At 32.4% G+C, this 19,981-nt stretch overlaps 2 protein-coding genes, 1 long non-coding RNA gene and 1 other non-coding gene across 5 annotated transcripts; 3 read left to right on the top strand and 1 right to left on the bottom strand.

Moving 5' to 3' along the window:
- Positions 1 to 1,596: 1,596 nt before the first annotated feature.
- LOC129307537 (U6 spliceosomal RNA) lies at positions 1,597 to 1,700 on the top strand. Its single transcript, XR_008592428.1, has one exon. It is a non-coding gene; the product is annotated as a U6 spliceosomal RNA (small nuclear RNA).
- Positions 1,701 to 2,183: 483 nt separating this feature from the next.
- Positions 2,184 to 3,598, top strand: LOC129304374 (uncharacterized). 2 transcript variants are annotated; one of them, XR_008591682.1, is made up of 3 exons: positions 2,208 to 2,235; positions 2,865 to 2,933; positions 3,387 to 3,598. It is a non-coding gene; the product is annotated as an uncharacterized LOC129304374 (long non-coding RNA). The 2 variants fall into 2 exon arrangements; XR_008591683.1 differs by lacking the exon at positions 2,865 to 2,933 and having other exon boundaries at positions 2,184 to 2,235.
- A 3,196-nt stretch (positions 3,599 to 6,794) lies between these two features.
- On the top strand, positions 6,795 to 8,661 carry LOC129304373 (40S ribosomal protein S2-3-like). The gene is made up of 2 exons (XM_054943999.1): positions 6,795 to 7,523; positions 8,261 to 8,661. The coding sequence occupies exons 1-2, from the start codon at positions 6,861 to 6,863 to the stop codon at positions 8,417 to 8,419; spliced, it is 822 nt and encodes a 273-aa protein (XP_054799974.1). The 5' UTR covers positions 6,795 to 6,860; the 3' UTR covers positions 8,420 to 8,661.
- Positions 8,662 to 8,721: 60 nt separating this feature from the next.
- LOC129304372 (beta-glucuronosyltransferase GlcAT14A-like) lies at positions 8,722 to 11,707 on the bottom strand. The gene is made up of 4 exons (XM_054943998.1): positions 10,813 to 11,707; positions 10,617 to 10,692; positions 10,428 to 10,543; positions 8,722 to 9,340 (listed from the first exon to the last, which is right to left on the bottom strand). Exons 1-4 carry the CDS (start codon positions 11,306 to 11,308, stop codon positions 8,829 to 8,831), a joined length of 1,200 nt encoding a protein of 399 aa, XP_054799973.1. The 5' UTR covers positions 11,309 to 11,707; the 3' UTR covers positions 8,722 to 8,828.
- Positions 11,708 to 19,981: the final 8,274 nt, after the last annotated feature.

Genomic DNA, 19,981 nt, shown 5'->3' with positions numbered 1-19,981 from the left:
TATTTCAAAGAAGAAATTCATGACAAAGATATTGTTTTCACTAGTATTAAAAATATTCTTATCGATCAACCCCTCCAATAATTGACTTTCTGACTCAAAAAGGTGATAGAATAAAAGCTAAATGGCTCCTCCTTAAGGAAGGATGGATTAGGTTTAATGTAAATGGCTCCATCAACATTCATAGTGAAACTTCTTATGGTCGTCTCATATAGGACAAATAAGACAATTGGATTAAAAGTTTTTCTAAATATTTAGAATATCATCCAAGTATAATAATTGAACTTATGAGCATCTTGAAAGGATTTAATATTTGTTGGGTTGGAAAGTTTGACAAAATTAATGTTTACTTCGACTCTATTGAAGTTCTTTCATTGATTCACAATGGATTCTTTACCGATTACTCACTTTCTGCTACTATTAGCAAAATCAAAGATTTCATTATGAGAGACTAGACTATCACCTTTTACCATGTCTTTAGAGAAGTAAATTAAATAAATGTGCTGACTAATTGACTCACTGAGCTTTTATTAATAATTTTAATGTTAATATTTTTGATACTATGCCTCTTGGTTATAGAAATTTTCTGCATGCTAATATGATTCATCAAGTAGGTTAGCACAACACAATTTATTCACGGCCTTCCGTTCAAAATAATAATAATAATAATAATAAAGCATCCACGGTGGAGCCCTTTTGGTTTCCTAAGAATAATCAAGAGCCGAACCGAACCAACCCTTTAAATTGTAATTTTTATTTATTTTAATCCCAAAAAATGATGTATGCTCTCCCTCTATAATATATGGTGCTTTCTATTAGCTTCATTTAATTTAAAATGCAAGCTATTGAATGGATTTTATAGTTTTTTTTTCAATTATATTTTTATTTCATTATATTTTATTCAAATGTTAAAGGAAAAAAAATACCTGAAATTTGTTTTTTCAAGACGCTTGACATTCTAAACTTTTTTTTAAGTACTCTTGCTCCAAAAGCTTCAAAAATGGAGCTTTTTTGCCCATTTGTTAAAAATAGCAAACATTGACCTTTAGATTGAAGTTTAATCAATGATATTTTTGTATTTTTGTCCCTCCTTTCTTTTATGTTTAGTCTCAAATTTCATTTTTCATAGAATTCTTTAATTTTTTTCTTTCAACGAATGAAAATGAAGATTAAAAAATATAAAAATAAAAGAGAGCAAAATTTTAAAATATCTTGATCAAATTTCAGTCATCGATCAATGTTTATAATTTTTAATGGTGGAATTAAAAAGTTCTTTTTTTTTTTAACCTTTGGTGCTGAAAGGTTTAGGATCATAGGATAGGTGTCAAGAAAAAAAAATTTAAGATATTTTTACCATTTATTCAAATCATTAATTATAAAGTTTTAAATAATTTAAATATTATATTTATTTTACTTAAAATTATGATGAAAAGATGTAAAAAAATGTTTAGAAAATTAATATTTTAATAAATTATTTTTGAAAATCATAAATTAATTAACAGTAACTTATATTATATTTCAAAAACAATATATATATATATATAATATAATAATATAATATAACGACCGGGATATTTAAACTTTTGAGAACAATTTGATTTCTAAAAGATATGACATCCGATAAAATTAAAACGATAAGAGAAGATTAGCATGATCCTTATGCAAGAATGACATGCACAAATCGAGAAATGGTGCAAATGAAAAAAGAGATAAGGTACAGGTGGTATTTACAATATTATATTTTGTATTTTAAAAATTTTATTCTTAACCTAACGTTTATTCACTGAAAATGGAGAGCCTCTCGCGCTTGTGATTGTGTTAATTACGAGTTTGAACACGAAATGGCTAGTGTAACATCCCAATATAAATTTTAATAGTTAATTTGGGTTAATAGGAAATTAAAAAAAATAATTTAAAAAAAATAAAAAATAATAATAATAAAATAATATTATTAAATTATTATTATAATATAAAAAAAAGAAGGTGTAAAAACAAGAAAGAAAGGAAGAAGAAGAAGAAAACGAATTTGCTTCGTCCGCCGCCTCAACAGTAACAATAATAAAATAATAATAAAAAAAAAGAAGAAGAAGAGAGAGAAAATAATTAAAAAAAAATGTGGGACCCACTGAATTTTTATAAAAACTCACCTGTTCCTTCATTTCTTCATTCCTTCTTTCATGCGTGAGCTTCGGCAGAGAGAGCATCTGTGAGCCAAATTCACCGGTGCTGGGTTTTAAGGTAAGAGTTTTTAATAAGATATTTAGGATGTGATTTTAAGCTTTTCAAGACTAAGTAAGTGTTCTAAATTTTTTTCTTAGTCATCCTTTTTCTTTTGTTTCTGAGTTTGTAGTGGTAGAAAATTTAAGATCTGGAAGAGGGATAAATTTATGTTGAATAAATATAGTTTTTGAGGTTGTTAGTAGTATAATAAATATTCTAGAGTATAAATTTATTGGTGATCTTTGAATTTGTGGCTTATGGATCAACTTCTAGACTAGATCTGAAAATATATGTTGATTTATTGAGGTTTAGATGATTATTTGGGATGAAAAATAAATTATTATGGTTATAGGATTATGATTCTAAACTAGAGACTCAATTTTTAATTTTTGGGTATTTTAGGTACGAATTTATAAAATAAAAAGAAAATTTTGATAATAGAAATTAGTTTAAAATTTGATTTTTAGATTATTAATGTTTATTGATAATTAAAAGAGGAGTTAAAAATTATACTTAATAGTATTAACTATAGATTTGTATTAAGATTGAGATTAGGAATTATGTTATATTTTTAATTCTATTATTAGAATTATTTTATTAGTTTCAAAAATTGAAACTAATATTTATAAATAATATGTTATTTGTAGATTGTATTACTGGTGAAGATTGTGGTGAGAGAGAAATTTTAAGGAATAATTTATTGAAAAAGCCACAAGGTAACCATGCTTTTAATTTGTGATTTGTGTTACTTCATGTTAATTGGGTGATTATTGAGAAAATTATAAATTTTGTAATATTATATAATTGTGCAATATTATTATGAATTTATTTGATTATTGTGGGAGGTGTTGGGAGACTTGTTATTGTTGTTATATTTATGTGCCACGTGGTACGCCCCTATTGGAGCTCAATAGGTGGTTTGTAAGGGCTCGGGCTAATCTACCTTTGGCCGGGTAATTTAGCACCGAGTGAGGGCTACGGCTCGAGGTTAATGGAGGGATATAAGGATGGTTGTTTGTGTGTATTGTAATATTTCATATATTTGTTGGAATTATATTATTTTTAATTCTCACTTAGTAAGCATACACTTAACTGTTTGTATACACTATCATAAATTGGCTTTGGCTACTGGGACTTTTGAGTCTCATTATGTGGTTAACAATTTTCAGGAGAAGAGCCACGAGTGACACGTGGAGGAGTCCCAGAGGCTTAGTGGTATAGATCCACTGTCTCTTTTGGGTATTTAATTTATGATTTATAATGTGTTATATTGCCAATATTAGGGCTTTTTGTTTATTGTCAATTATATGAATATATAAATGTAATCATGCCTTTCAAACTATTTCTATTTTTAGTACAATTTGGATGACTGTAATTTTAATATTTGGTTTACTTTGGATTGGTTAAAATGGCATGATTATAAGGCCAAATAACTGGTTTGTGTTGAAAATTTATTAAATTGCTTATTTTACTTGTTGGGAGTATAAGGATGGACAAATGTGATTTAGTTTACTTGTTGGGAGTATAAGGATGGACAAATGTGATTTAGCCTAACGGCATGTGGGAGGTAAAAATTTATCTGAAATGTTAATTATAAAATATTTGATATTAAAATTATTGATATAAAAATGTGTTGGGTGGCTGTAACCCAACTATGGTTGAGTTAAATTATTTAAAAAAAAAAAAATTTTAGTATATTACAGCTAGTCATTTGTTAGCGTTATATTTTAGAATCTATTGTAATTGACTCTCGCCTAGGAAATGATGTAGTAGTTTTTTAGGAGCATGGCTTAATTTAAAAATCAATCCCAAGTATAATCAAAAGGATTAATTGTTTGTTTAAACTCCACGAAACAATATTTTCTGGCCTATATACAAGATTGGAGGATATAAAAGCATAGTTGTAAAACTCTATGCTGTTACTGTAAATCCTAAATCCTAAACTTTCTAAAAAAACTTTGGTAGTTATTTATGATTTTAAAAATTTACGGTATAATTAATTTCTTTTCATGATCCATATTAATTTCCCGGTGGACACATTAGTAGCAAATCACCCACAATCAGTTGCAAATATGAAAATCAAGTGAGTTATAAATATTAAAGGTTCTCCAAACTAAACCCACTCGTAAATGTTTGGAGTTCAGTTGTAAAAAATGAAAGATTAGATACAAATGAATTTTAAATTAAACTTTTAAGATCTTAAAACTTTCATGACTTACTGATGATCTGTTATAACTAAACTTTCAAAATTTACTAACCGAGCTTCTAGAATTTATAAAGCTTTAATAAATTACAATTAATTTGTAAATGATCTTCTTAGGTACACAGTTGAGAGTTCGCAAGTTAAAACTCACGTCATATCATTTGCAACTGAACTATGTGCTAATCATGCATGTGCATTTTCGTCCATAAAGCTTTGATTTTTTATTTTTTTACATTAAAGTCAATATATCTTTTTATTAAAGATAATTCTGTGCAAAAAATGGTGTGGTAGATCACGGTGGGAAACTAAACTAACCATGTAATCTTAAAAATTCATGATCATTTAAAAATTAAAATAAGGGCATTTACTCCACCTTTCACCTCCTTTAATTTGTTAAGGTCTCCTGTTGCCATCGAACGTTGTTGCACGCCATCTTCCTCACCATCACATCTCTCTCACAAGTTGATATGCTTGCTGTTGCATTTTGTTCTCTCGGTTATCTCATATTGCAGATTATTGTTGCCCGATATTCTGAATGTTTTCCATTCATTCTTAGCTCGTTGCATTGCTGCTTTTTAGATGAGCATATGGGATTTTCAATTTCTCCTTAGCTTTTATGGGTTTGCGAGTTCTTTCTTTCATATTATTTCTCTTGTAGAACTTCTTCTTCCACACCTTGCTTAGCATTCGTTTGTTTACATCTTGTTGGAAATCTAATATTAATTGCTTCTAATTTCTCAAACTTTGGATATTCATTTTGTCAATCATATGCCCAAAAAATGCCATTAGTTAAACAAATTTAAAAAAAAAATCTTTCCATGATCGTCGGCGTTGATCACTAGCCGGCCGACGAACAATGGCAGCGAAAGCTGACCGGCAGTGGTGCCATTGCAGCTTTGGCATCCCGTTGGTGACAACAACGGCAACCATGAGAAGAGCATTTAAATTTTTTAACAATAAGGATATTTTTGTAATTCCAGAGATTTTTTTTTTTCTTTTGCAGTTAAAGCTTATGAAACCTGTGCGTGCTTTTCCCTTGAAATAATTAACTGCCTCCCACGATCCTTGTGCCATTGCGATGTGATGTGAATATACTTGGTTTTGGAAAAATGACATAGAGATTTTTAAAAAAATAATTAATTTAATTTAAGTTTGAAGTGTCAACTTTTAAAAATTTATAAATTTTTTTAATTTTATAATTTTATTGTCATAAATTTATAATTTATTTTTTAAATTTTAATATAGTTGAAGAATAAATAAATTTTTTTTATCATTAAAAATTTAGAATATAAGTTACAAATTCATCATAATAAAATTATAAAATTAAAAATTAAATTTGCAAATCCTTAAAAGTTGATAATTGAACCTAATTTAAATTAATTGTGTCTTTTAAAACCCTTCTATCATTCTCTCTCTAGTTTTTTACCCATAAAATGTAGAAGCTTAGTTACAAAAGTTGAATTTTGGCCCAAAAAGAAAACAAAAAATTAAGAAAGAATGACAGTTAGGTCATAAATAAATGAATAATAATAGTTAAGTTTTTGATAAATTTAAAAAAAATAAATTAAAAATATCGATTTAAATGATTACAAATTTAATAATTTTAATTATAAATAAATATTTAAATATCAAATGTAACTCTTAAATTATAATAAAAAATTTTATTTATAATTATTTAAATTGATATTTGTAATTATTTTGAAAAACATTTTACCCAAAATTGTATAACCTAAATATCATTCTCTCAAGTTTTAATGAGTTGTTGCAACTTTTGAATTGCAAACCCTCTGAATTTGACCTATATGCAATGATTAAAAAATCAAACCACATTGATTTAATTGTCAATAGGTCTAGATTTTGGCTTAGTCAACATACAAAAATTATTTTGGGGTTGAATCGGGTTGGATCATTTTGAGCCGGTTGTCGGACTAAGAATCATAATCAAGTTAGAAATTGGATCTGATTTTCAAAAATTGAACTGTTTAAATTTGATCAATTTTTTTAGAAAATGACAAAATTTTTTAATTATTTAATATTTTATTATATCATGTGACTTGTTAAGACATGATAAAATTAAAATATTTAATTTTATTTTTAAATTAAATAATAATTTTATATTTATATTTTATATTTAAATCATTATATATATTTATATATATATAATTTTTTAATTTAATTATTATATTATTAATTTGATTATTTATTCAATTTAATTAAACTATGTGAATAATAAATTACTAACTTTGTAAATTTAATTTTTAATTTGGTTTTGAAAACATTGCCCATATGGCTATATGAGTATATGACATAGTAAATTTATTTTAAAAAAAAAAAAAAAGAAAACAGACCAACATAAAAGCCCTAATCCTCTGTGCACAGTCGCGCCCTGAGCATTGTTTTCGGCGGGGAGTTCTTGTGGCTTCCTCTTATCATAGTAACAATGGCTGAACGTGGCGGTGGCGGAGATCGTGGCGGCTTTGGCCGAGGCTTTGGTGGTCGTGGAGGACGAGGCGACCGCGGCCGTGGAGGCCGCCGCAGGGGCGCTCGTCGGGAAGAGGAGGAAAAATGGGTTCCCGTGACTAAACTTGGCCGTCTCGTCAAGGAGGGGAAGATTCGTAGCCTCGAGCAGATCTACCTTCACTCTCTTCCGATCAAGGAGCATCAGATCATCGACACCTTGGTTGGTCCTAGCCTCAAGGACGAGGTCATGAAGATCATGCCGGTCCAGAAGCAGACGCGAGCCGGTCAGAGGACCCGGTTCAAGGCCTTCGTTGTCGTCGGTGACGGCAATGGACATGTGGGGCTTGGCGTGAAGTGCAGCAAGGAGGTCGCTACGGCCATTCGCGGCGCAATTATTTTGGCCAAGCTTTCGGTTATTCCGGTGAGAAGAGGCTACTGGGGTAACAAGATCGGGAAGCCTCATACAGTTCCCTGCAAGGTTACTGGAAAGTGCGGTTCAGTTACCGTGCGGATGGTTCCTGCCCCCCGTGGTGCAGGAATCGTTGCTGCTAGGGTGCCAAAGAAAGTATTGCAGTTTGCAGGAATCGAAGATGTCTTTACTTCTTCTCGAGGGTCGACCAAGACACTTGGGAATTTTGTCAAGGTTTGGTCTCTAATTCACTTTTAATTTATGCTTTTGATTGAATTCAAATCCAATTCTTGATAAGATGTTATTTCATACTGATTTACATGCATTCTAGACTTTTAGTATATTGGTAATGAAGCCATGCAATAAATAAATAAATAAAATAACGCATGGCCAAATTAGTTTACCTGGATTAAGCGAGTGCGCGAGAAGGTGTAACCTTTGCGCAAGACTATGTAGAAATTAGATGTTGAATTTTTTTTTTTAATAGAAGAACTGAGTCAAATTTTGTGATCAGGAATTTTTCTGAAGCAGTGTTGATGTTTAAGACTCGAGAGTGGTTTTGCTTGAAAGGCTTTCACATCTATATCTAAAATCATGTCGGCTTATACTGCAGCCAACGCATGTACAGATGGAAACATCAGTTTTTATTCGAGCTTAACCTGAGTCTGGGGATTTTTTTATCTGTGAGGAGTTGGCCCTAGATGCAAATGGTTATTGTGAATACATTCTGCTAATAAGACGGATAAGCCGGGTTTGATATTGCAAGTCTTTGCGGAGTGCAGGTTGTGTAGTTTCTCGGCTTGGTAGTTTAAATGACATTTCGGAAGTGTCTCTGGAGTAACAAATCTTTGTTAGATATTATAAGTGAAAATTAATCTATAATAGTTGCAGTTATCGATAATCATCATGTCATGTCTTGCAACTTGCATCGCATGTTATTTAAATGTTGGTAATGCTTTATGTTTCTGCAGGCTACATTTGATTGTTTGCTGAAAACCTATGGCTTCCTAACTCCTGAATTTTGGAGGGAAACCCGCTTCACCAAATCTCCATTCCAAGAGTATACTGATCTATTGGCAAAACAAACTGGAAAGGCTCTAATCCTGGAGGATGACAGAGGGGACGCTTGAGATGGCACCTTGGAGATCTTCACATTTTCATGTTATGAGACGTAGTGGATCCTAGGAAATGTTTGGATAGGAACTGGTAATTAATTTTTTTGCTGCTTATGTAGTTTCCCTTTTTTAATCTTTCTCGAGGGACCGTTTTTCATGCATTTGCTTGTTTCTAAGTTTCAATTTAAGGGCTATTCACTGAGTTTGAAATACAAGATTATTCATCCTGAATTTAGAGAATAATTCATATGCTCAAATATCTCTCTCTTTTGGCAAGTCCTGCTTCCTATCTAACCCAGGTCGCCTTCTTATCCACATTAAACAACCATTCTAACCACATTAACTTTTAACAAAACTTATCAAATGACGAAATTGCAGTATACTTTTTACAACCATCGACTCAATGAAATGAATGGATGGTCGTTCACTTGCATTGCTGTCTGTGAAAATTTCTATCGGAGAGAATCTTAGCTAGCAACTTTGTTAGCCTCCTAGAGGCCAGGCCGGGACTCAGTGCCTCTAAATTCTCAGTTCTTAGACCAGAACATGACCTGTTCTTTGCGCCCTGGGAGCACCATCCCCCGAAAGAAAATTGACCATGGTGCCTCCTGAGAAGCTCTCTATCAATTTTATCCAGCACAGGATCATTCTTCTTGAATTTTCTGGCAAATGGCCGGCTGCTCAGCACCATTTTCCGATAATCTCGGATTCCAAGAGACCTTGGGTGTTGTTTTGGAGGGTTGTCCCAAGTAATGTAGTGAAGGTCATTGTTGGCAGTGGTGTTCTTGTATTTAGAGTTGCATATTACTGTCTGGAAATAGCCTTCAGGGGATGATACAAAGTTAGTGTAGTAGAGGAGGAGGGTCCTTGGCAGATTGTCCCACCCCACGATGCAATATTCAGCAAAAGATCTTGATAGCATTGTCCACGCAGAACCTGTCTTTGGGAAGCCAATCAGAATCATATTTGCACGACACTAGTTCGTGGGGTGTTCAGTTGTCAAGCATTGAAAATTGATTTGTATTAAAATATTTAACAACCGAACGAGACATGGTATAAAAATTCAACCAAGCCAACCAAATTATTCGGCTGGCCTAATTTTGTAGGCTTTTGTTCATGACTATGTACATGTAATGTCACACGATATCAATCAATTTAAAATAAATTATTTAAAATAAATTATAAATTCAATACTAAACAACATATCCAACGACTTGAACAAATGCCATTTACATTGTCCCTGAAATATCCATTAGGTTTTTATGCATGTCACACATTTTTCCTATTTCAAAAATAGGCTACGTCTTGAAATTCTGGTTTTGATTCGATTGTTTTAAGTTGTGCATAAGATACTCGAAAGTCAAAATTGAACTAAACGGACTGAAGTATTATTTTAAAAAAAATTCGAAGCAGACTGGAAAAAAGATCGAATCTAAGTTAATTCCGTTCAGTTTTCGATTTCAGTTCAGTCTTGCACAGCCTAATCTGTTTTGGTAATGGAAACAGGTACGTCAAAACTCAAACATCACTCTTGTTGATTGCATCCATGCTGGTTGGATTTTGCTGTGTGAATGGAGAGGTGGTGGGATTTTACTGGGCCGACATATTTAGGTAAAGTTGTGGAAGCAAGCACATTATGGCCATGAGAGCCCAGCTAGCAGTACCCTTCCATGCATCAACCATTTAATGGTCTTCCATGAATGATGGTCCCTGCCCTTCGCCATCACACCCAGTGAAAGGGACATTTCTGTCAGCCAGCTACATTGACGATTAATCCCTCAATTATAAAATTCTGTCCACTCCATAACTTAGGATTGATTCTATGTTTGATGGTTTGTGTTCTGTTATCTGAGATTATTAGTCCTTCATCAAGCAAGGATTTTTCTTGGTAATTCAATCCGAACTGGCTTGAATGTTACCATTAATAGCATAAATCATAAGCTACATGATAAGAAGAAAAATACAAATGAACTATTCCTTGTATTTGATTGTTAACAAAGTTCAGAAGTTGGAGGAGAAAAACCTGCATATAGTTTAAAAGATGTTGGCAGACTCCTCTGCTTGGAGACCCACCAAATTTCTGATTTCTTGAGGCTATACAAACCTGGGTCTATAATAACTGGCTTCCCCCTCTTATTACTGAAATAGATATAACAAAATTCAGAAGTTTTGGGCGGAAAAATAAGGATCAAACAGAAACAGGGCTGCTTACAATTTCCAGCCTAAGTGACTGCTATGATGTATGAAATTGATATCTCTTGGCAACCCAGAAAAGGCTTGGATCAGATCTGAAGAGAGAAGTGATTCACCACAGTTTGAGTGCATATGCAGAATCAACATTAGTAAGACCGCACACAAATGCTTTCTTATATCCAATACTCATAAAAATTTAAGGCCACTCACCATACCATCTTGTGTAACTAAAGGGTAATCAGAGGCACTGAGATTGATAAACCAGTCCCACTTGCAAGTTCTCAGGAGTATTGCCATGGCATGAAGTGTGGTAGACAGCATTGTTGGTCCTCTGTAAGTCACCAAATTACGCTTCCCCACAATCCAGACATTACCCACTGCTCCAAAAACAGGATCGCTAGCCACAAACTCAATCACATCATTATGCTCCGCCTTAGGAGCCCCATAATCCATGTGAATCAGATAGTAATTTCCAGGATGGTACAATGCTCGCAGCAACCTCTTGAGCTTGCTGGAATCTCCTTTTGACGCAGAGATCAAGTAAGCAAAAGTGACTGGGTATGATGCTTTGCTGGTTCTTGAGATATTGAAGGAGCTCTTGATCACAGGCATGGAGGTGGAAATGGGCATGGTTAATCTTGTGGGAATATAAAGAAACAGGAATAATAGTGAGAATAGCATGAAGAAGATCATGAAAACTTTCACACCCATTTGAGAGAAAATTTCAGAGAAAGAAAGAGAAGGTGAAGAAGGGTGAGTGGCGACAAGAAAGAGGTAGTTAAATGGTTAATAGTGAAATAGGAGCTTGGTTAGAGTGAATATAATATAAAATGGGTGTGATGAGTAAGGTTTACATTTCTGGATTGGATTCGTTCCTTCAGACATAAGGAGACCATTAGTTAGTTTGAAGGGAAGAGAAGGATAGAGATTCCAGTGAGAGCATTATTGGTCTGCTTTAGCAAACAGGTAGAGACTCTTATTCTGACAGGAGCCTGAAGCTGAAGGAAATATTCCGGAAGAAGCACTTTTGAGCTTGTGAGGTTGAACCGTAATTATGGCCTTTGATCTTTATCTTTCAGTGCATGTGAGTACTGATGAGCCTGAATGGCCAGAAATGAAAGATTACTAGTTAGGTTATGCATTTATGTCTCACCAAACTAGCTCCACAAAGTCCCAGTCGGTAAGTTAAAGGTATGTGAGATCTGCTATCAACCCTACTATAATCATGGCCTCAAATCATTATCATCCATAATATTTATTTTCTCAATAAAAAAAGTTATGGAAATATTTATGTTGATGTGAATTATTTCTGTTGTTTCTTACAGTTTATAATAAATAAATAATAAAAATAGTTTCAACATCCCTTCTTATTTTAAGTCATGTGTATAATATTTAATGAAAGCTTTTTTTTTTTTGGGCCACCTGAAGCATTTCAATTTGATATTACACTTCATAATATAATTATAAAAAAAAAACTCTGTCCTGAATTACTCTAACATGTAATTTTCAAAAATTTAATCCATGTATACACCTCCACCACAAGATGGTTCTTAGTCACCAGAATAGGTGCCATGTCCAGTCTGATCACACCGTGGAAGGAGCTTTACTCTTTAAGGCGGTGGTGGAAATTATACAGGAGATAAATGATGAGAAAAAAATATAAGCTAATAATTTATATGAAGCGAAAATAAATTCTTATTCACTTGCTAAAAGCTTACAGGAGAAAATATAACAAATATATGGTAGAAATCAATAGTATATATTTGACTAGAGACACTAGAAATTATTAACATGGAAAACCCCTCAATGTAAGGGTAAAAACCACGGGTCGTCTAGACCAATGAAGAACAATTCCACTATGATCAAAATAGGATACAAGACAGTCTCAATCAAATGCACAAATAAGTGCAAACAACCAGCCAAAACACCAAATCAACAGGCTTATAAAAGAGGATGAAGAAGATGAAAAAACACTAAACTAGACGCTGTAGTGCAGAGAAAATTATCTCTCACACCAAGCAACACATTAGTGATCCCACCATTGAAAATTACACATTAGATATTGCAAACCAACTCACCAAATTTCATGTCGATCCAATGATGAAATAATTTGCAAACGTTTATTCACTGAGACTACTTTGTAAATGACTCTCTCTCTTCTTTCCTCTCAAATGGTTGCATATAAAACTGAATATGACCTATCTCACATTACCTAATCTGACCCCTCTCCACTTTACTTAGTGAAAGTCACAATGGGCTTCAATATTGGGCCTTTTATCATATAAGAAAGGAGCCCAAACCCAACATATCTCCCCTTCACGACTATGCAGAGATTACCATAAATCCGGCGATCTTACAACAAGCTTCAAACTTTTATATTTTTATTGCCTTAATCAACGTATCAGTAACATTTTCATCAATATGAATTTTCACCAAATCTAACAACTTAGCATTCAAAATATCATGTATCTAATGAGGACTTATATCAATGTGTTTGGACGTAGAATGGAAAGTTGGATTTCTAACAAGATGAATAGCACTCTAACTATCACAAAATAATGAGTATTTTTCTTGAGTAAAACCAAGCTCTTTCAAGAATCGTTTCACCATAACAACTCCTTACATGCTTTAGTAATGGCAATATACTCAGCCTCTATTGTAGACAAGGCTACGTACTTTTGCAATTAAGATTGCTATGCCACAACTCCCTTTGCAAATTTAATTACATAGCCCGAAGTAGACTTTCTAGATTCAATATTACTTGCCATATCTGAGTCTGTGTACCTCTCAAAGATAAGCTTATCACCTCCTAAACAAAGCCTCATACTAGTCGTACCGCAAATATACCTCAAAATCCATTTTACAGCTTTCCAATGCTCTTTACTTAGGTTAGACAAAAATCTACTAACTGTACTAATAGCACGCATTATATTTGGTCTAGTGTATACCATTGCATGTATTAAACTACCGACTACAAATGCATAACGGACCTTTTACATGTCTAACTTTTTTGCTTCATTTAAAGGACTTTGTTCAACACTCCATTTAAAATGAGTATCAAGAAGAGTGCTTACCAACTTAGCATTGTTCATTCTGAACCTTTGCAACACCTTTTCAATATAGTTTTCCTAAATCACACAAAATTCTTATACCAAGAATTTACTTTGTAGCTCCTATGTCTTTCATGGAAAATGACTTACCCAGTTGCTTCTTCAACCTATCAATCATGGAAACATTTTTTCCCAACAATTAGCATGTCATCAACATATAATAACAAGATAATAAAGTCACCACTAGAAAAATATTTAATAAAGACAAAATGATCAGAAGTAGTCTTCTTGTAGCCTTGCTCGCGTATAACAAACTCAAACTTCTTATACTACTACCTTGGATGCTACTTCAATCCATAGAGGCTCTTTCTTAGCCTACACATATAGTCTTCTTTGTCTTTAACAAGAAAAATTTCAGGTTGCTACATGTAAATCTCTTCCTCTAAATTACCATGGAGAAAAGCAGTCTTCACATCCATCTGCTCTACCTCTAAATCAAGAGTAGTATCTAAACTCAACACAATTCTAATAGATGACATCTTCACTATTGGCAAGAAAATTTCATTAAAGTCAACACACTTTCTTTGTTTAAAACCTTTAACCATCAATCTAGCTTTATACATTGGAGATGTATGATTACTTTCATGTTTCTTCTTATAAATCCACCTCTTTTGTAGTACCCTTTTTCCCTCAGGCAACTTCACCAAATCAAATGTGTGATTATCATGCAAGGATTTCATTTCATCTTGTATTGCATCGAGCCACTTTTGTTTTTCTTCATTCTCCATTACCTCTTCAAAATACTCAAGTTCTGCCCTATCAGTTAACATTACATACTCATGAGGAGAGTTCCTTTTAGATTGTTGTCTTTCCTTATTAAACCTCTTAAGTTGAATTTGAGGTAGTTCAAGTGTATTATCTAAAAAGACATCATGTGATTCATGTTGCTTATCAACATCATTTATTGGATCTTCAAACAAATCACCAAGATGCCAATAATCAACATTATCATGTTCCACACCATTCTCAACATTAGCATCTAGATTATGAATAGGCAACCTCACTTGGTTAAAATCAACTAGATTATCACCTTTTCCAAGTGTAGTCTTCTGCACCTTATCAATGTCATCAATAGTCTAGTCTTCTATAAACTGCACATCACAGCTTCTAACAAGCTTCTTCTCAATAAGATCATACAACATGTAGCCAAATTCATCCTAACCATACCCAATAAAGATATACTGCCTTGTCTTTGCATCCAACTTAGATCTTTCATCCTTTGAAAATGTACAAATTCTTTATAACCAAAGACTTGTAGATGATCATAACTAATATTTTTACTATACCAAACTTTATCCGGCATCTCACTATTCAAAATAATTGTAGGACTCAAATTGATAACATGCACAATTGTGTGCAATACCTCACCCCAAAAATGTTTGGGTAACTTTGCTTTAGAAAGCATACGCCTTACTCTTTCCATCAACATCCTATTCATCATCCTTGCTAAACCATTAAGTTGTGGAGTCTTAGGAGGAGTCTTCTAATGTCTAATATCGTATTGCTTACAATAAGCATCAAATGGTCTGCAATACTCACCACTATTATCAGTACGAATGCACTTAAGCTTCTTACCTAATTTCATTTCAACTAAAGTTGAAATTCTTTAAACTGCTCAAGCATTTAGTCTTATGTTTTCAAAGTGCAGACCCAAAGCTTCCTAGAACTATCATCAATAAAGGAAACAAAATAGAGAGAACCATTAAAGGTTTTTACCTTCAAAGGTCCACAAATATCAAAATGCACCAAGTTAAGCAACTCTAACTTCGTTAAAGGAGGATGCATCTTAATAGACACTCTAGTCTGTTTACCTGCCATGCAATGAGAACATTTCTCCAATTCTACACTCTTTATCCCAGGAAGTACATCCTTTTTGGCTAAGCAATTCAACCTTTTTTCACTAAAATGATTAAGCCTTCGGTGCCACAAATTCGATGCCTCCACATTAATAGCATTCACACTATCTTTAGCGGCCAAAGCTTTTGTCCAATACAATTTAGAGAAATTTTCTCCTCTAGCCGCAACTAGGTTACCTTTAGCGAGTTTCCACTTTTCAAAGCCAAAACAGTTATTAAAACTATTATTATTAAGTACCTGAATAGAGATCAAATTAAAACGAACATATGGAGCATGTTTGACTTCTCTAAGAAGTATCTTTACACTTATGTTGACTTCCAAACAAACATCACCAACACTAATCACCTTAGACAGGCCATCATTTACCAATCTTTAACACCTCAAATTTACAAAGAGTGTAAGATGTAAAGAACTCCTTCTTTGATGTAACATGTAATGTAGCACCACTATGTATTATCTACAATTCCACATACTCTCATCTGATACAAGATTAACCGTGTCATAATCACATAGAAGAACAAGATCATCACTAGTAGCAGTATGCTCATCATCATCTTAGCTCTTGTCATTCAGCTTACCCTTCTTACCATTATTCTTTTTTTTCCATTAAAAGCAATTCTTTTTAATATGCCCTGTCTTGTGACAACAATGACACTCTACATTCTTGTATTTGGATTTAGACTTACTCTTGCTCTTCTTTCTACCACCTTTCAGTTCTCTTTTTTGATTTCTCTCCCTATTTTCTATGACAAGCACCTCGTATTGAGATGAAGAACCTTGTGCCTTCCTTCTTATCTCTTCATTAAGAGTACCACTCTTTGCAATTTGCAAGGAGATAATACCATTAAGAGCTAAATTAGTTTTAGAAATTTGAAATGTCTCCCAAAACTTAAGTAAAGTGTTCAAAAGCCATAGTTTTAAAATCTCATCTTCAAACTTGATACCCATTATTGACAATTGATCTAGGAGCCCTTGAAATTCATTCAAGTGATAAAAAAAAAATGCAATTTGTTATTTCCTAACTTAGTGGCATACAAGGACTCAATCTTCTCCCATAAGGTTTTCGCATGTATATCATTAGCAATGTGGTTATAAACATTATCTTCTACAAATTATCAAATGAAATCGCATGCCTGTTAATGCTCGAAATCCCATTTTTTACTAGATTTAGAATCAAGCTTTTAAGTAGCAAATACAAGATGCATTTTCTTCACAAATAGAAAATCCTTCATCTTGCCCTTCCACAAATGATAATTAGTTCTATTTAAAGAGACCATCCTATTTGTATTTGACTCTATCATTCAAGCAATTCAAACAACCTAGCAACTAGGCTCTGATACCAATATAATGAGAAAAAAGTACAAGCCAATAAATTTAACAAATATGTGAAAGAAAAATAAATAAAATAAATTTCATCAGAGACACCATATATTATTAACGTGGAAAACCACTCAATGTAAAGGTAAAAATCATGGGTCTGGATCCAGACTAATGAAGAAAAACTCTATTATGATCAAAATAAGATACAAGATGGTCTCAATCAGATGCACAAACTAGTACAACCAACCAATCAAAACACCAAATCAATAGGCTTATAAAAGAGTACAAAGAAGATGAAAAAACACCAAAATAAAAGCTGTAGTATGAATAGAATATCACTCACACCAAGCAATGAATCAATGATCTCACTATTGAAAATTATGCATTGGATGTTGCAAACTAGCTTACTAAATTTCATCTCGATCCTGTGATGAAATAATCTACAAACACCGATTCACCAAGATTTTTTTGTAAATATGTGAAAATGACTCTCTCTCTTCTCTCTCAAATAGTTGTACATAAAACTGAATATGACCTCTCTCACATTGCCTAATCTGACCCCTCTCCACTTTACTTAATGAAACTTACAATGGACTTTAATATTGGCCTTTCTCTATATAGGAAGGGAGCCTAAACCTAACATATCTCCTCTTTACGACTATGTGGAGTTACTGTGAATTCAGCGACCTTACAACAAGCGTCAAACTTCCATCTTGTTATTACCTTAGTCAACATATCAACAACATTTTCATCAGTATGAATTTTTACCAAATCTAGCAACTTAGCATCCAAAACATCATGTATCCAATGATAACTTATATCAATGTGTTTAGACCTAAAATGAAAACTTACATCAACAAACACCCATAATAATTTAACAAACAATAACACACAATAGAATACCTTAGTACCTCAAATCTTTAAAGGCTCAAAGGTTATCCCCTAAGAATTTACTTGCTTTCAAGCTAAATTCAAGCTCTCTAATGCTTTGCAAGGTTAGTCTACAATTAATAACAACCACCAAGAACTAATAATTATCTAAAATAAACTTCCAACTAATAATTTGCTCAATTTAATAATCCATTTTTTCAACTACAACCTAAATAATTATTAACTCAAATAATCATTAATATAACATTTTATAATCCAAATTTCTCCTTAAAGTAACTAGGGTCCATCCAAAACCTTAGCCCTAAACTCCTGACCTCATTATTTTCAAAACTAGATTTAGATAAGTCAAATAACTGCCATTAGTCCCATTTAAATCAATGAGTTCGGATCTATAGCCTTAAGTTTGAAAATCAGCATCCTTGAACCTTAAACCTTACTCCAAATTTGTGTAAAGAGAAGAGGAAAAAGTAGGGGAGACATACATAGGTGGAAACAAGCTCAAATACCTCCTAAGAGCTAGAAATTCCATGCCTTAGTAGAGCATTTGCTCTTTCCATCGCTCCCTCTCTTTCTTTTCTCTTGTTCTGCAACTTGTGTTTGCAAGTTTATGGCTTAATATTTTTCTTGTTCATCATGGCAAGCTGTGCCATTAGCCATAGTGAATGGCACAAAATGACCAGCTCAAATTTAATCCTTTAATTTGAGCTCAAGTGGCCCAAAACTTTACTAAATCTTATCCATAAGCTGTAAGCAAATCCAATAAGTTTATTAGCCATTTCAAACCATCTTTAAATTAATTGATACTAAATTTTACTTATTTAACCTTGTTTATTTTACTTAATCCAAGAATAAAAATTCAAGATGTTGCACAAAGTCACCTAGTTTTCATTATTTAGTTGTTTTTTTTTTTTTAAATTGCAACATGTTTTCTATTCAGGTATTCATGGATTGTATTTTAAGAAAAGGTGCCAGTGTGGGCTTCTCAACATGGCCTATTAAATGGGCTTGGCCCATTTTTGCATGAGATGAACAGAAGTTTGAAAGTCGACTCGTGTGAAATAAGAATCAGGAACAAACACCCACATATGGAGCACGCCCGGGGCCTTTTTTATTTCCCCAAGAAATAACAGACATGGATTCCATTTTCTTTTTCCCCACCTGTGGAGTTCCGAACTCTAAGCCTTTAAATATCTGTTTAGAAATTAATATCAGATTTTTTTTAGTTGTGGTTCGTCTGATAATATATGCGTATTTAAAATCGCAACAGAAATTTAGCATCTTAAGCAACAGATTTTGTCCTATATTATGCATTTGATGTAATTTATTGACAAAAAAATATCAATTTTGTCACTTATAAATGAATTTGATGCATATTTTTAAGTAGAATAGTATGCGCTCATCTTTTATAAGTTCTTTAGGCTACTTTAGAACTTTGATATTTAATTGAATTTCAATCTTCCTGAAATATATATATATATATATATATAATAAAATATAGTAAAATAAAAAAATGCGATTTGAACTATAAAAAACATGTTTACGATTAATCATAAATTTAAAAATAAAAATAAAAAACTGAGGAACATATAAAGTCAATACTAAATACATTGTGAAAGTGACAAACATGTCCGTCCATGTTCAGAGACTAGAATTTTGTTGGGGCATTGAATGTCCTTTTTTTTTTTTAAGGGTTGTTAGTTCTTTTTTTTTTTTCAGGTTGTCAGTCCGCTTTCTTCGGCCACGTTTATCTCATAATTGTCAATAGAAAGCAAAGCAAACATTCCAATCAGAGGCTTTTTCTTTTGTTGTTTTAAAGAACTCAACTTTGGAAACATGTATTCAAATTCAATGAAATAGCTACATACTCCCACCATTTCTATATGCAAAGAAAAAGAAATTACATCATACTGTTTAAAAAAATTAATTAATTATAATAATTATGTCTGAAATAAAAAAAATAAAGTAAAATATTCTTTATTAATTAACATAACCATACCTTAATTATTTCTTGTTAATATGAATTATGAAGGGTGATGTAAAAAATATTTAATAAATATTTATTAAAATAATTGATTTTGTTTATAAAAAATATAAGTTAAAAGCGAAAATTCTTCATTTTTCCATGAGGATTAGGACAAGGCTTCACACATTAATCCAACATACTTCCCATTCTCCCCCACCACACAGTTTGGTGTGGATGAAAGGA

The sequence above is a fragment of the Prosopis cineraria genome, unplaced genomic scaffold, assembly GCF_029017545.1.
Source record: "Prosopis cineraria cultivar Desert tree isolate PC_DT_omini unplaced genomic scaffold, ASM2901754v1 PC3, whole genome shotgun sequence".
Taxonomy (NCBI): Eukaryota; Viridiplantae; Streptophyta; class Magnoliopsida; order Fabales; family Fabaceae; genus Prosopis; species Prosopis cineraria.
Note: the sequence above shows the minus strand (reverse complement) of the source record. Positions and strands in the feature narration are given on the sequence as shown.